The sequence below is a fragment of the Juglans microcarpa x Juglans regia genome, chromosome 3D (assembly GCF_004785595.1).
Source record: "Juglans microcarpa x Juglans regia isolate MS1-56 chromosome 3D, Jm3101_v1.0, whole genome shotgun sequence".
Lineage (NCBI taxonomy): Eukaryota > Viridiplantae > Streptophyta > Magnoliopsida > Fagales > Juglandaceae > Juglans > Juglans microcarpa x Juglans regia.
This window is the reverse complement of record NC_054598.1, coordinates 37,308,721-37,327,998: the sequence shown is the minus strand read 5'-3', so window position 1 is coordinate 37,327,998 and position 19,278 is coordinate 37,308,721. Positions and strand designations below refer to the sequence as shown.

General features: G+C 38.6%; 3 protein-coding genes across 3 annotated transcripts; 1 reads left to right on the top strand and 2 right to left on the bottom strand.

Moving 5' to 3' along the window:
• Positions 1-107: 107 nt before the first annotated feature.
• Positions 108-9,350, bottom strand: LOC121255576 (elongator complex protein 2). Its single transcript, XM_041155950.1, has 10 exons — positions 9,101-9,350; positions 8,894-8,981; positions 8,449-8,534; positions 8,145-8,298; positions 6,995-7,155; positions 6,214-6,891; positions 4,223-4,544; positions 2,145-2,362; positions 1,822-1,999; positions 108-647 (listed from the first exon to the last, which is right to left on the bottom strand). The coding sequence occupies exons 1-10, from the start codon at positions 9,239-9,241 to the stop codon at positions 154-156; spliced, it is 2,520 nt and encodes an 839-aa protein (XP_041011884.1). The 5' UTR covers positions 9,242-9,350; the 3' UTR covers positions 108-153.
• Positions 9,351-11,162: 1,812 nt separating this feature from the next.
• On the top strand, positions 11,163-12,706 carry LOC121256547 (auxin-responsive protein IAA32-like). Its single transcript, XM_041157387.1, has 4 exons — positions 11,163-11,448; positions 11,959-12,207; positions 12,289-12,397; positions 12,529-12,706. Exons 1-4 carry the CDS (start codon positions 11,304-11,306, stop codon positions 12,608-12,610), a joined length of 585 nt encoding a protein of 194 aa, XP_041013321.1. The 5' UTR covers positions 11,163-11,303; the 3' UTR covers positions 12,611-12,706.
• A 3,366-nt stretch (positions 12,707-16,072) lies between these two features.
• Positions 16,073-19,048, bottom strand: LOC121255711 (receptor protein kinase-like protein ZAR1). Its single transcript, XM_041156195.1, has 2 exons — positions 17,299-19,048; positions 16,073-17,157 (listed from the first exon to the last, which is right to left on the bottom strand). Exons 1-2 carry the CDS (start codon positions 18,773-18,775, stop codon positions 16,481-16,483), a joined length of 2,154 nt encoding a protein of 717 aa, XP_041012129.1. The 5' UTR covers positions 18,776-19,048; the 3' UTR covers positions 16,073-16,480.
• Positions 19,049-19,278: the final 230 nt, after the last annotated feature.

Here is a 19,278-nt window from a genome sequence, read left to right as displayed (position 1 = left end):
TGAGAAAATATAGAATAAACAGTATGTGCATGCATGCTTCTGAACTTGAGGATTAGCCATCAAATTGGGGATGAGAAAATATGAAAATTGAAGATTGGCCATCAAAATTGGGGATGGGAAAATAATGTCTAAAGATTAAAAAAACAGTTGTTATTAAACAACATTTATCTCAAACACTCTTACAGAATGATCAGCACCACAAGAAGCAAGCTGCATTTTCCTGGAATCTTCACTCTTGGTATTTTTCCATGCTAGACGGTTTACCGCAGAGACATGGCACATGAACGGATCGAGTTGCACAACAGCAGCAGCAGCTACACCTGCTGCTGCAATGCTACCATCATCGGTTCTTTTAACAGAGAGACTCCACAGTTCAATCAGTCCACTTTCCATTCCAACTGCTAGGAACCCATCGTTTCCCTGGTGACCAAAACCAAACCAAGATAATGCTGTGACACTACTGTTGAATTGCGGCAAAGTCAGAAGCTGCCTAACAGAAGATCCCTTGTCAACAGCCCAAATCTTCACTGTCTTGTCCCGTGAACCCGTAGCAAATTCGTGACCATGTGGATTCCATGAACACGACCAGATGATTCTTTTATGTGCCTCCTGCCTTGCTACAAGTTGACAACTAACTTCGTTGTTGCCTAACCAGAGATATCAAATAAGCCAAGTGATTATGAATTGCTGCAAAATTCCAGCAAATATCAATAATTCTTTTTACTTCCACTTTCAAAGAATAAATCACTTGTCGTTTTTTGTTTATTGCTCAATCATGACAGAAAAAAAAAATTACATTAAAACATTGGGAGACAGGAGAACCAAAGGAGGTGATGGTAAAGTTACTGTGGAAAAGACAGAAAATTGTATGTGTGCCAAGAGGATGACAACATTGAGAAGTGGCAGCAATGCATAAGAATGCCAAAAGAAAAAAGGCAGTGACGGTCATGGTTGTGCTTCTTGAAGTGGTTATTAGATTCTCCACCTTCATGACAGTGTATTAGAAGCAAAAAACCAAAAATTGAAGATTGTACAGAAATTCTCATTATCTTTTGCACTTTTCCCTATATCTCTGGTAACATCGAAAATTAAACACAGAAACCCTTATTTATAATCTTACAATGAATGACATCCACAAACAGACAGCATGCTATTTAAGCCTTTTGGGAATCTTATCTTAATATGGTGAAAATTAGAAAACACAACTGTGATACTCCATATTGACTGATAAGTGATAAGGGTAGGTAGTTTATGAAATCTCACATTACTTGAGAAGTAGAAGTTCTTCTTCTTTATAATGGTTCCAATGGAGCCATCATTGACTAGTTCTTTTGGAGTATAGGCCCAAATGTGGCTTAGGCCTTCCTTGGGGCATAACAACCACTTCGTTGTTTACTTCAGAAAGTGTTACTACTGCCGTAAGAAACTAAGCAAAGCCCAAGCCACATCTAGGCTTATCCCTCCAAAAGGACTAGTCAAGGTTATATTTTGAGTTCCTTGAATCATTATGAAGGGCAATATTTTTCCCATTAATATGGTGAAAAAAATTAGAAGACAACTTCATTGTTTACTTCAGACAATTTCGTTGTTTATTTCAGAAAGTCTTACTAGTGATACAACAACGCCATATCTGGGCTTACCCCCAAAAGCACTAGTAAAATTTACACTTGGAATCATTATAAAGGGCAATATTTTTCCCTTCCAAGAACGTGGAATCCCATCTTCCACCTTCTATACTCAATCCAGAGTATTCCAAATGTGAAAATGCAAACCTTAGAAGCAGCAAGCATACTCTAAGGGACAAAGTGAGGATTCAGGTACCTGTTCTTTTGATAGTGAAAACAGAAAACTGGCGATCCCTTGACACAGCCAAAAGCATGTTGTCGTCATGTGAGAATTCCATCTGTGTCACAGTTAAACTGTGTGACTGCATATGACCAACAGCCTTCCATGAACCCACTTGCCACAACCATATTTCTGCTACCATTGCAGATTGGGCCTGCAGAGACGTGACGTAAAAGCAATAATGTACTATATGAAAATACAACACTAGAACAATCATATACCCAAGTCAGTTTTGAAATGTACTTCTAAAACTCACATATGTAATAGCAAGAGAGTTACCAGGACACAATATACCTTACCTTGCATGACGAAGCAACAAGTTTCCCCTCATGGTCACAGCACAAAGAAAACAACTCATTTCCATGACCATAAAGTTTGTGTGATTCTGGCCAGAGTGTATGCCATGCCAGTTGATCCTCAATTGGGGGTTCGGTCAACACAGCCGGAACCGCATCGGGAATAGTTTCAAGGGTGTCAGGACCATCATTCCCACTTCTATATGGGGTCTCATGTGTGGCTGCATAAAAAATGGCCTATTAGATCATTCCTAACTTGTATGAAAGTCATTCATTTACCAACTTAGATTTTGACATAAAACATGAATCACAAGAGCTTTCAATACGAGGAAAAAAGATTGCAATGATGAGAACATTCATTTACCAACTTAGATTTTGACATAAAACATGAATCACAAGAGCTTTCAATACGAGGAAAAAAGATTGCAATGATGAGAACAACATGTTAACCTTCCAATGGCAAGAAAGCTAGAACAAGAAAATCATGAGAATTTATTTCATTTACTTAGCCCTAGGGGTGGGTGGTGGGCCACCAGATCCGGCTCGTTCGCCACCCTTGCCCGGCCCCAGCCTGGTCGGGGCAAGGGCTTCCATCCGCAAACGGATGGCGTGTGGGTGGATGCCAGCACGCCTAGGGCTACCGGGGGGAAGGGGCCCAAGCCCGCCCGAGGTTTCCCGCGTCCAGCTTCGCCCTACATATATATATATATATATATTAAAAAATAATAATAATAAAACGATGCCATTTTGGTGTTTTACTTTAGCATATATGGGAAAATCACAAAACCCTAAATCACATTCTCTTCTCCTCTCCCTCCCTCCGCGGTTCAATTTCTACCTCCCCTTCTCTCTTCTTTTGTTCTTCACCTCTTCCGTGGCCATGGGTTTGAGGCCACGAATGGCTATGGTTTTGCGAAGAGACCCAACGCCAGTTGTGGCTGTGACTCTTTTCTCAGACCCACGGCCATGCCGTAGTCTTGCAGCTTGCGTCATCATGATTTATTTTAAGATGATATTTTTTGGGTCTGTGTTTGTATATTTGTTGTTGGATGATGGATATATGGATCTTAGGGATAGATATGTGGATTTGGTGAAAAATTTGGGTTGTTTGGCAGATTCCGGCCGGTTTGCATTGCTAATCCACCCCCGGCCATTCTAATAGGGCCAGGGCCTGGGGGCCCAACTCCCCCTCCCCCCCCATGGCCCATGCGGGTAGCACCTCCACCGTTTTGTTTTTGTTTTTTCTAGGGGGGAACAGTGAGATAGGGACAAAAAACCAAATATGTGGGCAAAAGATTCACTAGCTGGCCTCCAAAATAAGGATAATATTTTTTACACTGAATATTTCATTTGGATAGCTAACTACACTTGTTCCCATCTCAAAGTATATGATTTCATCGCGAAGTGAATCCGGCTGTGATCGTCTTGGATAGAAGCAGAAAATGAGGCCAAACATGCCATGTGACTTGTACCAAGTCGAAGGCCAAGCAGCAAAGTGAGACCGAACCCAAGGGTACCTTTGAGAAACCGAAGAATGAATCAAAACACTTGGTGCAGGCTAGAATACAAAGAGGACGTTTGAAATGCCTATTAAAATTAAAATTCAACCGGCATGATAACATTTTAAATTCTCTAACGTTCAGGGTGACTCTCATGTTGTTGCCATGTGGAGAATGATTCCTTTAGGTCTCATGTGGTGCATTTGGGTTGAAAGGAATGGCAGAAGCTTTGAAGACCATGAGTGCTATTTGGAAGAGCTTAGATGTTTCTTTTCCATACCTTATTCCTATGGGCTTCCGCTATTGTGTTTAATGGGGCCAATTTCCATGACTTTCTTTGTATCCATTACTAGCTCCTCGTAACTAGGTGTTGTCTTTTGTATATTCCTGTGTACTTAGGCTATACCTATTTACTTGTTTTAGTACAACTTTTGTTTTGAGAAGTACTTGTTTCAATAAAACTTTATTTTACTTAAAAATGGGAAGAAGCAACATTCATAACACTACAAATATGGAATCCATAAAAATATCAAATCAGAGAGAGAAAGAGAGAGAGAGAGAGAGAGAGAGAGAGAGACTCACCCTGAAGATAAATAGGTTTTTGTGATAGTCCAAGAGCAGACATATTTGCACCCAAAATCTGAACATCTACCTGGATATCTTCAGAGAAACTAGAACTTTGTGAAGTAGCATGGTTCAAGGTCTTCAAAAAAGACAATGGAGCTTCAAATACTCTGGCAACTTTCTCATCAGCTCCACTAACAAAACGATGGTTCCCCTTTCCTCTGATAATGGTCACGCAATTAATATCATGACCGTGAACCTGAGGGCGAGCAATTTCATGCCAAGAGTCCCCATCTCTAAGAGAATCCTCATTTTTCCATGAAGCAAATATTCGAGATGTCTGCATGAAACAAATAATCATAATAATTTAAGGCATCTGCCTATTCATCCAAAATTTGTGAGGGAAACAGTGTTATAGTCGGATTTATTTTCCTCTATCAACTGCATCACAGATCCCAAACCTTTTTTTTTTCCAAAATACATCTTAAGGTAACAAAAGTCCTGCTTTCAAACTAAACATTAAGACTTTCTTTGTTCCTCTGACTTGTCAACTTGATAGTACGAAAACATCTATCTAGCTTGTTTTATAAGGCCTATCACCTACCTAGAATTTGAACTCCATTCTCAAAAGCTACGATAAATTGTTCTCTAAAACTATATTACAGCATCCTCATGGGTCCCTTCAAGACAAGTGTCGACAAACTTCCCATGTAATTTCTCCCAAAGTTAAACACACTCTAGAAGCTCAACCCAAAACTCTAGATCCTAAAAGGGGACAATCAAGGACCATGGCTAAGGGTGGCAAATCGTGTTAACGGGTCATGTTCGTGTCGTGTCAAGTTGTGTATATTATACAATATGGGTCAACCCGAACACGACCCATTAAAATAACAGATTGATACAACACAGCCCATTTTGACCCGTTATGAATTAATTAAAAATACAATGACACGACACAACCCGTTTATGTAAATGGGTTGAATTGACCTAAATAATTTATTTGACCTGATTAACATAATTTTACATAAAAGTTAAAATCACAATATCTTCAAAAAATATAAAACTAACTACATAAGTCCAAAATTACAATCCAAAGGAAGTGTGGGAGACGGTCGTTGACTCTGTGAGAACTTACTCAACTAAGAACTGAGAAAGTGAGGGTCTAAGAGAAAGTTAGGAAATATGAAATAGGGTTAGGGTATTTTTGTTTTTATGTTAAAAAGGACATAATCATAATTTTGAGTAAAACAAAAGTTAACGGGTCTAAATGGGTCGCTAATAGGTTACGCGGGTTAACCCGTTAATGAATCCTGTCTTAACGAGGTCAACCCTTTTTGACCTGAACCTATTAACATCAAACCCAAACCCACTAATTTCGTGTTGTATTTATGTTGGGTTAACAGATCGTGTCACATATTACCACCCCTAACCATGGCACACCCTAAAAATTTTAGAATTGGTTAAATCTAAAATTGCTAAATTAAAGGATCACTACTAAGCATTCGCCCAATGTAACTAGGAGAGGTGGTTTGGATATGGTCTTAGCCTTCAGCATTTTTTGTATGAAGTAACTGCTCTCAAGACTCTAACCTGTGCTTGGCAGCCTGAGACTTTTAAATACTACAAATTTAAACAGCAATTTTAAAATCACTGATATGCATTGCCCACCAACCTTGTGTCATTTACATTGTTAGTCATAGACCACTTGAAGACATTTTCACCTCATGATGCAATCAAATGCTTGCTAAACACCTTATTAACACCATACGTACACTTTTCCACACTGAAACCGCAGGGGTGTCAATCATATTTTTCTCTTAGTGCATAGGATCACTTTCAAGCTCTTGTTATGTCTAAAAGAGATTTACAACTTTCAGGCAAGAATTGTAGAACACGACAACACAGCTTGTTGTAAATTCTTTAAAAAGGCTGAAAGTGCACCATGTATTAAAAACATTTGACATATTCAAGAAGAATGAAAAAATTTTTTGTGTACCTTAATATATTACCTGGTCATGGCTGACTGAAAGTATGTATTCACCAGATCTTGCCCATGCTACATCTGCCACAGCTGCAAAATGTCCAGACGGAACCTTTTGCGGTTGCCAATTATCTAGGTTCACCCCAACATTTTTCCAGAGGTGGAAGGATCCACCATATCCATGTGCTAAAATGGAATCTCCATTTGGGCTCCAATGGCCACCATAAAACCCTAAAGCACAATGACTTAATTCACCAACAGTAACAACATTCATCCAGATACCAGAAGTTCTTTCAGGTTGCCAGACCATCATTGTCTTGTCCATAGATGCAGATAAGATACTTTGAGGTTGATAGTAGTCAATTCCTTCTACAGATGCAGTTAAAGGGGGTTGCCACTCCACTGAATATACCCAATCTTCATGTCCGATTAGAAGAGATTCTAAAGATATTTGATAAGAGGATAAGCCAGCTACAAACATAGGGCCTTCAATATAAGATGCTAGGCTTATTTCTTCTCTCCTGTATGCACGCTGAGTGCTGCCAAGAGAACTCCGTAGAGTCAGTTTCCATACGCGTATGCCTTTGTCCTGAGACGAACTTACGAGTAGAATACTTTTTGCTTCATCCTTGGTGCATATAGGTAATGAGAAGTCCAGACTTCGGATCCAATCCGTATGTCCTTTCAATTCACAAGCATGAAGAAACTGGGAGTATGCACCAAAGAAAAGGACCCAAGATAAGTGACGGCCACAATAAAGACTACATGGGAACTTTAAGGTGTAGATTCACAAGTCAGTGTTTCCATACCTTTCCAGTCCTCTCCCCACAGTATAGATGAATCTTGTTATCTAATCCTCCCATTGCTAGAACTAAATGCCCAGTATTTCCAGGCAATTTTGCTAATGAAAGTGCTACCATAGGTTTCAAACCAACAAAGAGAGATTCCAGACAAAGCAATTTGCAGTCACCTAAAAACCCAAGCATTTGTTTATCAAAATTTCGAAACAGAATTTAGTTGCTTCAGAATGAAGTGAAAGCAAAAAAGCTGCTTAGAATTACACAATCCAGATAATTAAATATGAAAATTATCTTCAAATAAGACATGTTTGAAAGCCATCTTAAACATTTTTTTAGTGGCACCAGGTGTCCGGGAACAAAGCCCCAACAAACTTGGGGGTGCATAGGCCCTCGGCAAGGAGCTTCCCGAAAGTGCACTTTGGGCAATTCAAGGGAAAAATCATCTAGTACGATGGTCCCTGGAAATTGTTTGCACCCAAAGGTTTGAACTTATACCTGGAGAGAGCATACTATGAAGACCAAAGCTCTTACCTCTTGAGCCAACCCCTACGGGTTAAGCCACTTTGAACATAGTCAGTGTCAAGTTTTATTTTATTTTTTCCCCAAGTGCTGATACCAAGTTGAATTGTAAAGAGGATGAAGGAGAAGAGAAGGAAGATAATATTTAGAAATGGTTTAGGGCTGTTTGCTACAGTCCCTTCACCAGAAAGCATTCGTATATATTACTTTTTTTTTTTATAAGTAGAAAGCATACGTATATGTTACTATAAACATACCATGATAACATAACCTTTAGCTCTAAACTACAACTCTAACAGTGGCCCAGACCATCATGAGCCAACATCCGGGCATAAAGAGTTTTTAGCATTATGGATCTAAGCTCATCCATTGTCTTCTTGCAATTTTCAAAGCTCCGCCCATCAGATTCATTTCAAGTAAAGGACTAAATAAGAAGCCAAATGACCTCTAGTCCCAAACCAAAACTGAAAGAAGTTTTTGGAAAAGAGAGATCACCATTCCAATAAATAAAGCATACAAAGCACAACGGTGTTCATATTATCCTCTAGCACATGGCAGGATGCTTACTGTGTACTAGGGTACCATCATATAAGCCTGATAGTAACAATGCTATAGTTTATTCCAGTAATTTATAACTAACCTCCAGTAGTAGATGGAAACAACACTTCCCATACATGGATTGTACCGTCTGAAGAAGTAGAGGCAAAGATTGCCTCGGTTTCAGAAACCATAATTCCAGTAATGCATGTGACGCCCTTCTTGTGTGATTGTGGTACTTGTAACACATGCCTCCACTGTTAAATATTCATTATTAATTAATTAATGTTCAGCTAAAACACGGAAAAATATAATACATTTAATAGGACATCAAATGAATGAGTGATCCTGGCAAGAAACTAAGTCGAAGAAGAGTTCACTAATTACTCAGTTGCACAAGTGATTACCTTTCTGTCAAGGAGACATAGTTCCCATAAGATAATGACACCATCAGCATCCCCAGAGAGCAGATAGTGCCTCTCTAACTGTTTAGCTGCAGATAAACGATAAAGGTCATTCCCAACCGAGAGAGATATCAACAATTAATACTTATTCCTAAGGTATTAATCATCCCGTCCGAAATACTTCTAAAAATATCCTTCCGTCCGCAACGCAAGCTTCTGTTGAGAACACCGGAGTAGGGGGTTTTATCCACGATCAAAAAGGGAAAAAAATTCAGAACTTTACTTTCTTTTATTTCTCTATTGTTTCTTAACTACCCAGAAAACCACTAATGTCAACTGTTAGGGTTCAGAAATTATATTATGCCATCTCAATCTGCATCAAGGTCATACTAGACTAGGAAAAAAGCTAAAACAGGCACATCTAATTGCACCCAATATAAGAAATTACCTTTAAATGAAAATTTATTACTTGGAAGCCACTGCGTGCAGTTCACAGAGGCCTTGTGACCCGGAAGCGTGGTCAAGATTTGAGCAGTCTGCAAAAACGAAAAATAACAAAGAAGAAGAAGAAATAGCTCAGTTTGATAATATATATGGTGAGCCAAGGTGCGACTTAAACGCAATAAAGATAAATCTTAGATGCTCAGGGGGAAACCTTGGGGCAGAATATAGCTACAGCATTTTGGGCACCAAAGGCCACCAAATCACAGGCGCCCCACGACACGTTGTTCACTATTCTATTGCATCCTGCTCCTATGAACACTCTGTTCACCTCAACCCCCCCATTCATTGACATGTTGAAATGAGAGAGAGAAAGAGAGCAGAGGAGAGGTTTTATCAGAAGGCGGCCAACCGTGAATTCTGAAGGCCACTCGGGGTCGAGAAAGAGAGAGAAGAAGGAGACGGTTGTAGTAGTGGGCCGAGTGGCCCAGTTCTAGGAGGTCAAGAAGTATATGCATAGTCTGGGCTGGGCCTAAAATGCAGGCCTGAAATCATATTCGATTTCTGAAAGCAGTATGGTTGCAGCTCCCTCCAATGTCAATATTGCAAGTTGGTTGATTTTAGTAATGTGGATCGGAATCTCTCAATTTGGATGATTCCAAAGTTCTTTAATTCTATACATATCCTCTTCTCAAATTAATTCTATATTTCTTGTTTGCGAAAAAAACAAATAATAGGGCAAGGCCATAGATAAGAAATTATAAAATGTAAGGCTGAGGTGGTAATCAATTAGTCTGCTTCAATACTACGGTTACAGATCTATATGTGCTCGTATTATCAATCATGGAGATACATATATACACAATTATATATGTATCTTCATGATCAAATAAAATTCATAAATTTCAAAAAAAAAAAAACTATTGTAATTTATTGAAAAGAATTTATAAATGGATTAAAATTTAAATATAATAAGTAGAAAGACTGTGTTATGGTCCCACCCTTCAAGACCAATGTGGGCCATGTTGGTCGAGCACATATGGGAGCACTAGGTTGGGGCAACATGGCCCATCCCACTTGATCCATAGCCGGCCACTCTACAAGCCCAACCCATTGGGTGAGCAAGCATGGGAGCCCATAACCGACTCTGATACCATTTGTTATATGTCCATATATGGCCAAGGATTCACATCCTAGAAAATCGGCTTGCTAGGTGGAGGTGCCCCTAAGCTTATATACACACGTATCATTTGACTCCTAACCAATATAGGACCATAACAGATTGAGAGGACAACTTAGATTCTCCGCTTTTATTAATTTACATCACACATTCCTACTAATTGTAGTAAGAAAATTCTATAACCTGTACTCTCATCTTATGCCATATCAGTTTTTGAGTTTTTCTTTTAAAAATATAAAGAATGATTCAAGATTGATAAAAAAGTGTTACATTTTATACGGTGAGATAGGAGTGTGGTCTGTAGGAGTAATCCAAGGGTGATCAAAGGTGGTCGTGTTACTGGTGCCAGGAAGAAGGCAAATTAGAAAGAACAATGGGTCTTCTGAAGTTTCATTTATAGCGATAGTGATAATAGCATCCTCGCCTAAGCTCTGGGGGGAAGGTGGGGGGGCGTAGTGGGAAGTGGGGTTTCGACCAGATCTCTGTTCCTCCACAAGTGGCAGTACTGTTAACCGAGAAAAAAAAAAAATCATTTAGAATGACTAAAACAAATATCTAGCAGAATGGTATTGCCAGCCTTTTGTCTAGATCAGTAAATATTTGCAATAGTGAGTAAAAATGGAGCTCCCAATCCCACATCGATAATCAACAATCGTCTTTCCGTGATGATATGTACTTAGCCCTTAAAATGCATGTGCCTTATCCTAAACCAGACCACCAGTACTGGTGCTAACATTGCTGATATTGTACTTCCACCGCAGCCATGAAGCATCATTTACAGAAATTGGTGGGAGTTTTAGCCAATCAGTACGGGGTATCACATTCATAGTCGGTCGTTATCCAGCATTGGTTACTACTTACTTGCCCCCGTCACCCTGGGAGACCAACCTGAGAAGTCTGAAGCTTTGTAGCAATGTTGGGTAGCAGAATCCGAAACTACTTTTAATGGGATCAATTTGGCCATCCCTTGTTCTTGACTTCTTGTGGTGTTTTGGACTCCCTTATGTTTTTGCATGTTGATAGTAGCAGAAGAAGATAAGCATCATTCAATAATACATAATGGAGGACTATTTCTTGTCTTCTGTATGCACTTCATCGGCCCCACTGGCAGTTGCTTTTCTGCTTTAATGTTCAGTTGGTTTTGGCCCTAACATTCTATAAATAGGCACCTCCATTGACTGCAAATCGGCACACCATAGCAATCGACACTGCCTAAGTTGTCCTGTCCAATATTCCAATGGATTCAAACACATCAGGCTTTCTTCTCAACTCTTCAAATCTTCACTCAGTTCATTTCCATGCCAAGGAGGATAATGATATTATTGATCTGGGTCTAAGTCTGAGAACTCTGCAACCTGAAGCTTATCATCCCTCCGGACAATGTATGCCCTTCCTTTGTGATTGGGTTTTTCTTCTTGTTGTTTATATGGTAATCACTAGCTTTAAACCATTTCTAGTTTAGAATAAGACTGTTCCACTCAATTGATTAACCATGTGCAGAAAATACCACTATTGCTAACCATGGTACTAATTTGAAACAAGAACAAATAGGCTCACATGGGACGTTGTAATGTGCTAATAAATCATTGAGAAATGTTTGATTCACAACACACGCGCACACACACACACACACACACACATAAAGCTCGATGTTGTAGGATAGATTTTGAAGTTTTTTTTTACTGTAAAGTACATTTGATATAACAAATCAAACTATATCAGTTTGTAAGGTAGTTTTTTGTAATTCTCTTTGTAGATCGTGTATTCTCAAAACATTTGTGATACTATTGGTAAAGTTATGCTTTCAAATAATGCTTGAGAGGCAAAATTGTTTTTGAGTGTCTGTTTAGTAACATCAGTTGCAATGTATTAACTATAGTCGTATGGATCAGTGTTAAACCTTGAGGTACATGATGAGCTCGTAGATTGGCCTCAGGCCAACCTGAACTTGAAAAGCTCAAACACCATCTACTCAAGAAGTACCCCAGAAGATTGCGACGAAGAGTCGGAGGGAGTCCAAAGCAAAGAGAGGTGGGCTTACGTGAAGGTTAACATGGATGGTGTTATTGTCGGCCGGAAAGTGGGCATTCTTGATCATGGTGGCTACTCTAGCCTCGCACGTCAGCTGGATGACATGTTTGGTAGGTAACAGCAATATTCTTAGAAGATTGAGCATGATGCATTTAGGAAATAACCATTGAATAATTCGTTCAATATTTCAGGTACACAATTGGTATCCGGGTTAAGGTTGTTCGAGGATGGATCAGAATTCACACTGCTTTATAAAGACAGAGGAGAGAATTGGAGGGCTGTTGGCGATGTGCCATGGAAGTAGGTTCTTTAAAGCTGTAATCTTATACTTCTAGAATTGGCATTTTTCTTGTTCTTTCTTGGACCAGAAAATAAAGTGCACAAAAGTATTCGAACCATTGTGTTGATCGGGTTCTTTTCACTTGCAACAGGGAGTTTGTGGAGTATGTGAAGCGGCTGAGGATAGCACGAAAGAATGCAGTTCTTGTTCCTGGTTCATCAAAATTTGCCTAAATTTTCTTTACCCCCTCCCCCCTCCCCCATCTCCCTCTCATGTTTTTGAAGCATCTCTGGCTTAGAAGTAAAGTCAAGGTGGCAACTTTGTAAGAAAACGCCTTTGAAAATCTAACTTTCAGGTAAGTTGCATACATGGTCCTGATGAGTTCTTTTTGGGATCAGACTTTTCAGCTCAAGTTCGTTCAAGCGTGGTAATTTGGAAGAGGCAGTAATATATATATATATATATATATATGTATATGTATATGTATATAAACAGGTAAACTTTGTACTTTAGCTGCACATGTACTGCAAACATCAGGTCAACTTAAAAATGAATTTCATGGCGCAAGTGTTCAAGGTACTTCAAATGCGTTTGAAAAAGTAAACACAGAATTAGGTTTAAAGAAATGATACCTCTAAATAGAATTCCATAAAAGCACAGACTGTGAGAAACTGCTGAAAACGAGTATATGTACAATCAAAAAGCAATGAGGGCTTCACATCGATAAAACATGCAGTCATTATGCAGCATTTTACAAACTGATAATGTGGATGTAGATGTAGTCATAAAACTAACCGGAGGACATGAGCGTTAATTAGGGATTGACTTGCTCATTAACAAATATATATATATATATAAGGGACGGCTTGACTGCAAAATAGAGAAACATGCATCAAAAAGTTTTTATCTCACGACTCTTTTACAGCTCTTTCTCATGCGTTTTACAGAGTCCATAAAATCAGTACAAAAAAAAAACCTTTGCCTCCTCATATCATGAAGAAATTTCTCTAAGTGTCACTATAATGGACTTGCCCCCTCCAAGAAGGAAGGAAGAAAGAAAAAACATTACTTCAAAGCCTTACTATCTGTCGCGCAAATGCTTGTCTGCTAAACAAGCCAAGCCTTGTAATCCATTGCAAACCACGAAAACATAAATGTTCATAAAACATGCTCAAATATTAACCTTTTTTTATCCATGCATGTTTTGGAATTAAGCAATTCTGCATATAAGGGAGGTGAGAAACCAATGTTGCTATACTCTGGAATTACATGGAAAAGCTTCCAATCAATGCATATGGGCGGGCAACTGACAAGTAGAACTAGACAGATCAACAAACATATCATTCTCAACTTTCCAAACAAAAACTAGTTAGCTAGTAATGCCGAGTGTCCACCCATTCTCAATTTGACCCTTATATAAGTTAGGAATGCTTGGGTAAGGAGATGAGAAGAGAAATCTGTGAATTGTAATGAAATGGTTTGTGAATAATAGTAAAATTGTTTGAGATATGATATTTTATCGGGTTTTGGGAAAAGAGAAAGAAAAATTTGAATAAAAATATTGTAAAGTTAAAATATTGTTAGAATATTATTATTATTTTTATTTTAGGATTTGAAAAAATTGAATTGTTTTTTGTGTTTTGTTTTGAAATTTAGAAAAGTTGTAATGATTAAGTAATGATTAGATGAAAAAATTGAAAATTTGAAATTTCATAGTATATGTTTGAGTGTTGTTTGGATGTTGAGATGTGATGAGATGAGATGAGATGGGATGAGACGAGACCATCTCAACATCCAAATAACTCTTAGACATGGTGAGTTTCTTCTCAAAATTACATATAAGTTTCTTCTCGTAGACATGACAATGCTAATTATTGATTTGCTATTCCAGCACTCTCTCAAATATAGATCAAACTCTTTCATGTTTTAATTCCATATTTCATCCCCCATTGTACTGAAAACTTAAACCGACAAGAGATAATGAGTTCTTCTTCTTGATCAAGAAGAGATGAGTTTAATATTATAGATCAAGAATAGTCAAACCAAGAAGAGATTAGTTGAATTTAATATTGAATTTGTTGAGGACGTGTTTCACCGCTGCACACTCTCGACCTCTTGCAACCAAAGAGTAATAAGGCTTGGGGGTTGAAGGGGGACTCTCCGATAACTAAATCAGTAATGATATATATCATCTTAGAGCTAAAATATTCCAAACTGTCATTAGCATACCTCACCCCTTTAAATAGAGGATTTGACTTCTTGGGATCACCTGGATTAACGGTCTCACCCACTATCTGAAACTTGAATCCTGATTCCTTTGAGTTATTCATTTATTTTGAATAAATGAATATCTTAATAATCCCAAGATAAATGAGCGAGTATTTACTTTAATGATTCAACCTGAACCTTGTAAGTTTGGAGAAGGGTTTAGGCCTTAAGTGCCTTATTGGGCCGTAAAGGCCCAGACTCAAGATGGCACCCCGCGGGCTCTTATGGAAGTATTAAATCCCTTATAGCTATCCCGCGAAGTCTCGTTACATTTTGTGTGATGAGATTTTTATGTCAAGTGTCTTTGAGCTCCATCGGCTGTAGTAATTTGTTCTTCTCTAGAATTAATATTTCGACAAAAGATATACTGCTATAGAAATTCTCGTGCGCCGTGGAGCACTTTTGGAGGAAACTTGAGGCTCCGCAGGGAGGGTTTTGAAAAGTTGGGTGGACTTCATGGTTCATTGACCAAATACATGCTGGCAAGAAGCTCTCTGTCCAAGTCAAAAAAACATGCAGATTGATTAACAGATAAATCCAAAGGACAGCCAAGAGTCTTCTGGCAGATTGATTTAATTGATTGGGGTCCACTGCCTATATTCGCGCCATGTTGTTGGGTAAGAAGAAAATCAACTCATTGTTAAGTGCTTTTTATCTTTGACATGAGGAGAAAGCACTCAACATTGGAACAGAGAAGTGGAAGAAAGTAAAAATATTTAGAATAAAGATAGAATAACAAATGATACGCGAAGATCGCATGAAGTTGACGTGTATGGAGATCGCACGAAGTCGGAAAGAACAACATGCCAATTCAGACATGCAGCATGGGTAGAATCAGTAATAAAAAGAAAGATTACAGAATAAGCACCAGATTGTGTCTAAACCATGTCCTTTGACTACCGGAAACAATGCCGGAAAAACAAAAACAAAAAAGGCAAAACCACGTTAAAGTCGGTCTTAGAATGTTATACCATGTTCCCTTTACGCTTTCATTAACATTGATCCATTATCTATGTTCTCTTGCTTTACAAGTGAAAGGACATGGACTAGCTCCCAGATAATCCTGCATTGAAGTACATCTTCTGTGGAAAATTGGTGCCCATCACCATCAACCAGGAAATTGAACAAATGAGTGTTATATAGTGTTTTTCTGTACTCAATTGTTACAGGATTTATTTGACGTATAATGATAGATTTACTATTTTCAACCACTCATTTATTACTCTCTTTATTTATTTTTACTTAATAGTTAAAGAAGCGATTATTAATAAAATTTTATATTTTTTAAATTTTTTCTTAATGATTAAGAATGTTAAAAAAATACTTAAAAGAAAATAATAACAATAATAAAAGTTTCAAATACACTATAGAATAGTAAATGAAAGGTAAAAAGCAGTAAACCTATCATTATTTTGTTTGACAGAGTAGAACGAAAGAAATAACAAACAACTAATTAACTTCGTGGACCTAGAAACAAGACACAATGGTTGCTCATTTAAAAAAGGGAGAGGAAAAAGCAAGAGGTCTGCAGTAAGACCAAGAAGAAAAAGACGTTCTTTCAGAAATATACCAAACAGCCATCTCATACAACCTAAGTTACAACCTTCATGAAATGCCCTTCTAGCAGACCTATCTTCACCTAGCACCTATGCAATGACAACTGACAAAGCGAATCTTACAGAAATTGATCATTCTCACTTCCACCACTTCCATTCCAATATGGTTTCCTTCTTCTTTTTCATTTTATCTTTATGAAAATCCAGCTAACCCTGTCTATCTCCGTTAACTACACGGCAAGCTACATCAATGACCAGATTCGTAGTTTATTGGATTTCTCAATCAGTAGACATGGCAAGCCTGTCTAAAGCATCATACACATGCCTCATTGCCGGTCTCCTTTCCGGGCTGCTATGAACACAAGCCATTGCGATCTTGAGAACTGCAATAATCTGCTCTTCCTTATCTGCTGCATCTGGAGCCAAATATGGGTCCAAAACATCAGAAAGTGGCTTTTTTTCTTCAATGCAAAGCTGAATCCATTGAACAATATCCATATCTGAGGTACCCAATTGAACTATGGGCAATCTTCCGGTAATCATTTCCAGTAGGATCACCCCATACGAATAAACATCCCACTTCTGGGAGGGTTTGACCACTTTAAGTGCCTCAGGGGCTTGATAATTAGATCCCATACTAGTACCTGAACTAATCGTAGTAACTTCTGAGGTTGCACTCTTTTGTTGTCTTTGATCTTGCAGTTTCTCTGCAGCCATTCGGTTAGATTGCAGGGTTGGGGACCCTCCAGCAATATTAGCAAGGCGCCCGAGTCCAAAATCAGAAATGTGTGGTTCCATGGTCTGTCCAAGCAATATATTGCTTGGCTTCAGGTCTCCATGTACATATTTTTTGGGGCTAAACTCATGCAGATACACCAAGCCTTTTGCAATTCCTTTCATAATTTTCAGCCGAATAGACCAAGATAGTGGTGTAAATGATACCATTCCAGGTTTCCCTGAAGTACCAATGCAATCAATTAAAAACAAAAGACAATACTAAAAACTTTTCATAAATCAAAATAAGGTAATTAACTACCATAAAGAGAATATATTAAAAGAAAAACCTACTTCAAGCAAGAGGGCCAGGTAAAACATACCATGAATTGCAGTAGCAAGGTTTCCATTGGGTATGTAATCATAGATGAGCAGTTTCTCATCAACAGACCAATAATAGGCTCTGAGGGTTACAAGATTAGGATGCCTTAGCTTTCCAATTGCTTCTACTTCTGTCTGAAATTCCTTAAACCTTTGAGAACCTCCTTCACCTAATCTTCTCACAGCTAAGGTAAGCCCATCTTCAAGCACAACTTTGTAAACAATTCCAATTCCACTCTTTCCTAGAACAAAAGCCGATGCCTTAAGAAGCTCATCCAAATCAAAAGCCACCTGTGTATCCAATGGCACAAGGTCATACTGCTCAACATTTTCTGATAACGTCTCTGATTCATCCTTCCTAAAGCACAAACACTCCTTCCTTCCTTTGCCACCCTTCTCAAAACCATAACCAATTTCTTCCTTACCCATACCACATGCACAAACCCTCGTGTAACAATACGAGAACAGCAACCCCACGAGGCAAATGCCAATTACATCACTCACCACAATCGCAATTACAGCACTCTTACTTAACCCTCTTGCTTTCTGGCTCTTTCCAGCACTATCATCAGGATTCTCAGGTACGTTATCCGGCAAAAATGGAATGGAGGAAGGGGAACTCGCACCAGGTGTATCTGAAGAACAAGGATTCTTCAATGGAGGGCCACAAAGCCCAGGATTCCCAATAAAAGCTGTTGGCCCTCTGTTCATTAGAGCACCATTTTGGGGTATAGGCCCACTCAACTTGTTATATGTAAGATCAATATAAACCTTCTCGGGAAGGTTTCCAAGGCTGGCTGGGATCGAACCAGAGAAAAGATTGTGAGACAAATCAACGGTGCCTTGCAAGCTGGACAAATTTCCCAAGTCACTAGGAATGGAACCATTGAATTTATTGAATGAAAGATCAAGTTTTTCCAGAAAAACCAAACCAGTTCCAAATCCTTCTGGCAGAGAACCAGTGAGATTATTTTGACTGAGATCAAAGGTTTTGAGTCTCTTGCATTGAATAATTGAACTGGGTAAAGACCCATTGAAGAAATTCTGAGATAAATCTAAGGTTTGGAGGTACCTGAGCTTCCCAATCTCACTTGGCACAGACCCAGATAAGGAATTCCCATACAATACCAAACTTTGTAACCCCTGAGCTTCAAAGAGCTCAACAGGCAAGCTTCCAAATAACTTATTGTTCCTCAAATTTACATGGCGGAGTTGAGGGAGTACTCCAAGAGTAGAAGGAAGAAACCCATAAAGTTTCGTTTTTGGGATGCTAATAGACACGACTCTTTGCTCTTTGCAACTAATCCCATTCCATGAACAAGGGCTCTCGTCAGAAGAGTTCCAGTTGCTCAGAGACCCTTCCGGGTCTACTGTAATGCACTGTTTGAATGACAAAAGGGCATAGCCCTCATCATTCAAAGAACCCACTAGACAATGAGAGTTGCAGAATAGAAGAACAAATATAACCAAAGGAAACATAACCAGAAATAGAAAAAATGACCGTTGGAGGAAACCTAAATGATGGGATTCACAATTTCACAGGCTTACCTTTCTGTAGCAGAAAACCAAGCGTTGAGAAAGGTTGGCAAGAGAGAATGGAGGTGTGTCTCTCTGTGAGAGAGAGACGGAAAGGGAGAGAGAGAGGGAGAGAGAGTGAAAGCTTTGACGGTGATGGAAAAGAGTGTTGAAGAATGGTAAAGGCTCTGCAAGCAATACCTCGGGAAGATAGAAAATTAAACAAAAGAGTAAAGAGAAAAAAGAGAAAAAGTTGCTCTAATATCACGTTCAAGCAATTTCGCGCGATATTTTGTTGGAAGTTTGCTGTCAATGTGGACTTTTGCCATATCATATCATGTGAACCATTTTTTTTTTTTTTTTTCAAGTCTTTTCTGCTTTCGGCTAATATACCATAACTTTTTGTATAAGAACATGACTTCAGAATCTCAGATAGGTTAGTAGTGATTATACCAACTCATATCTCA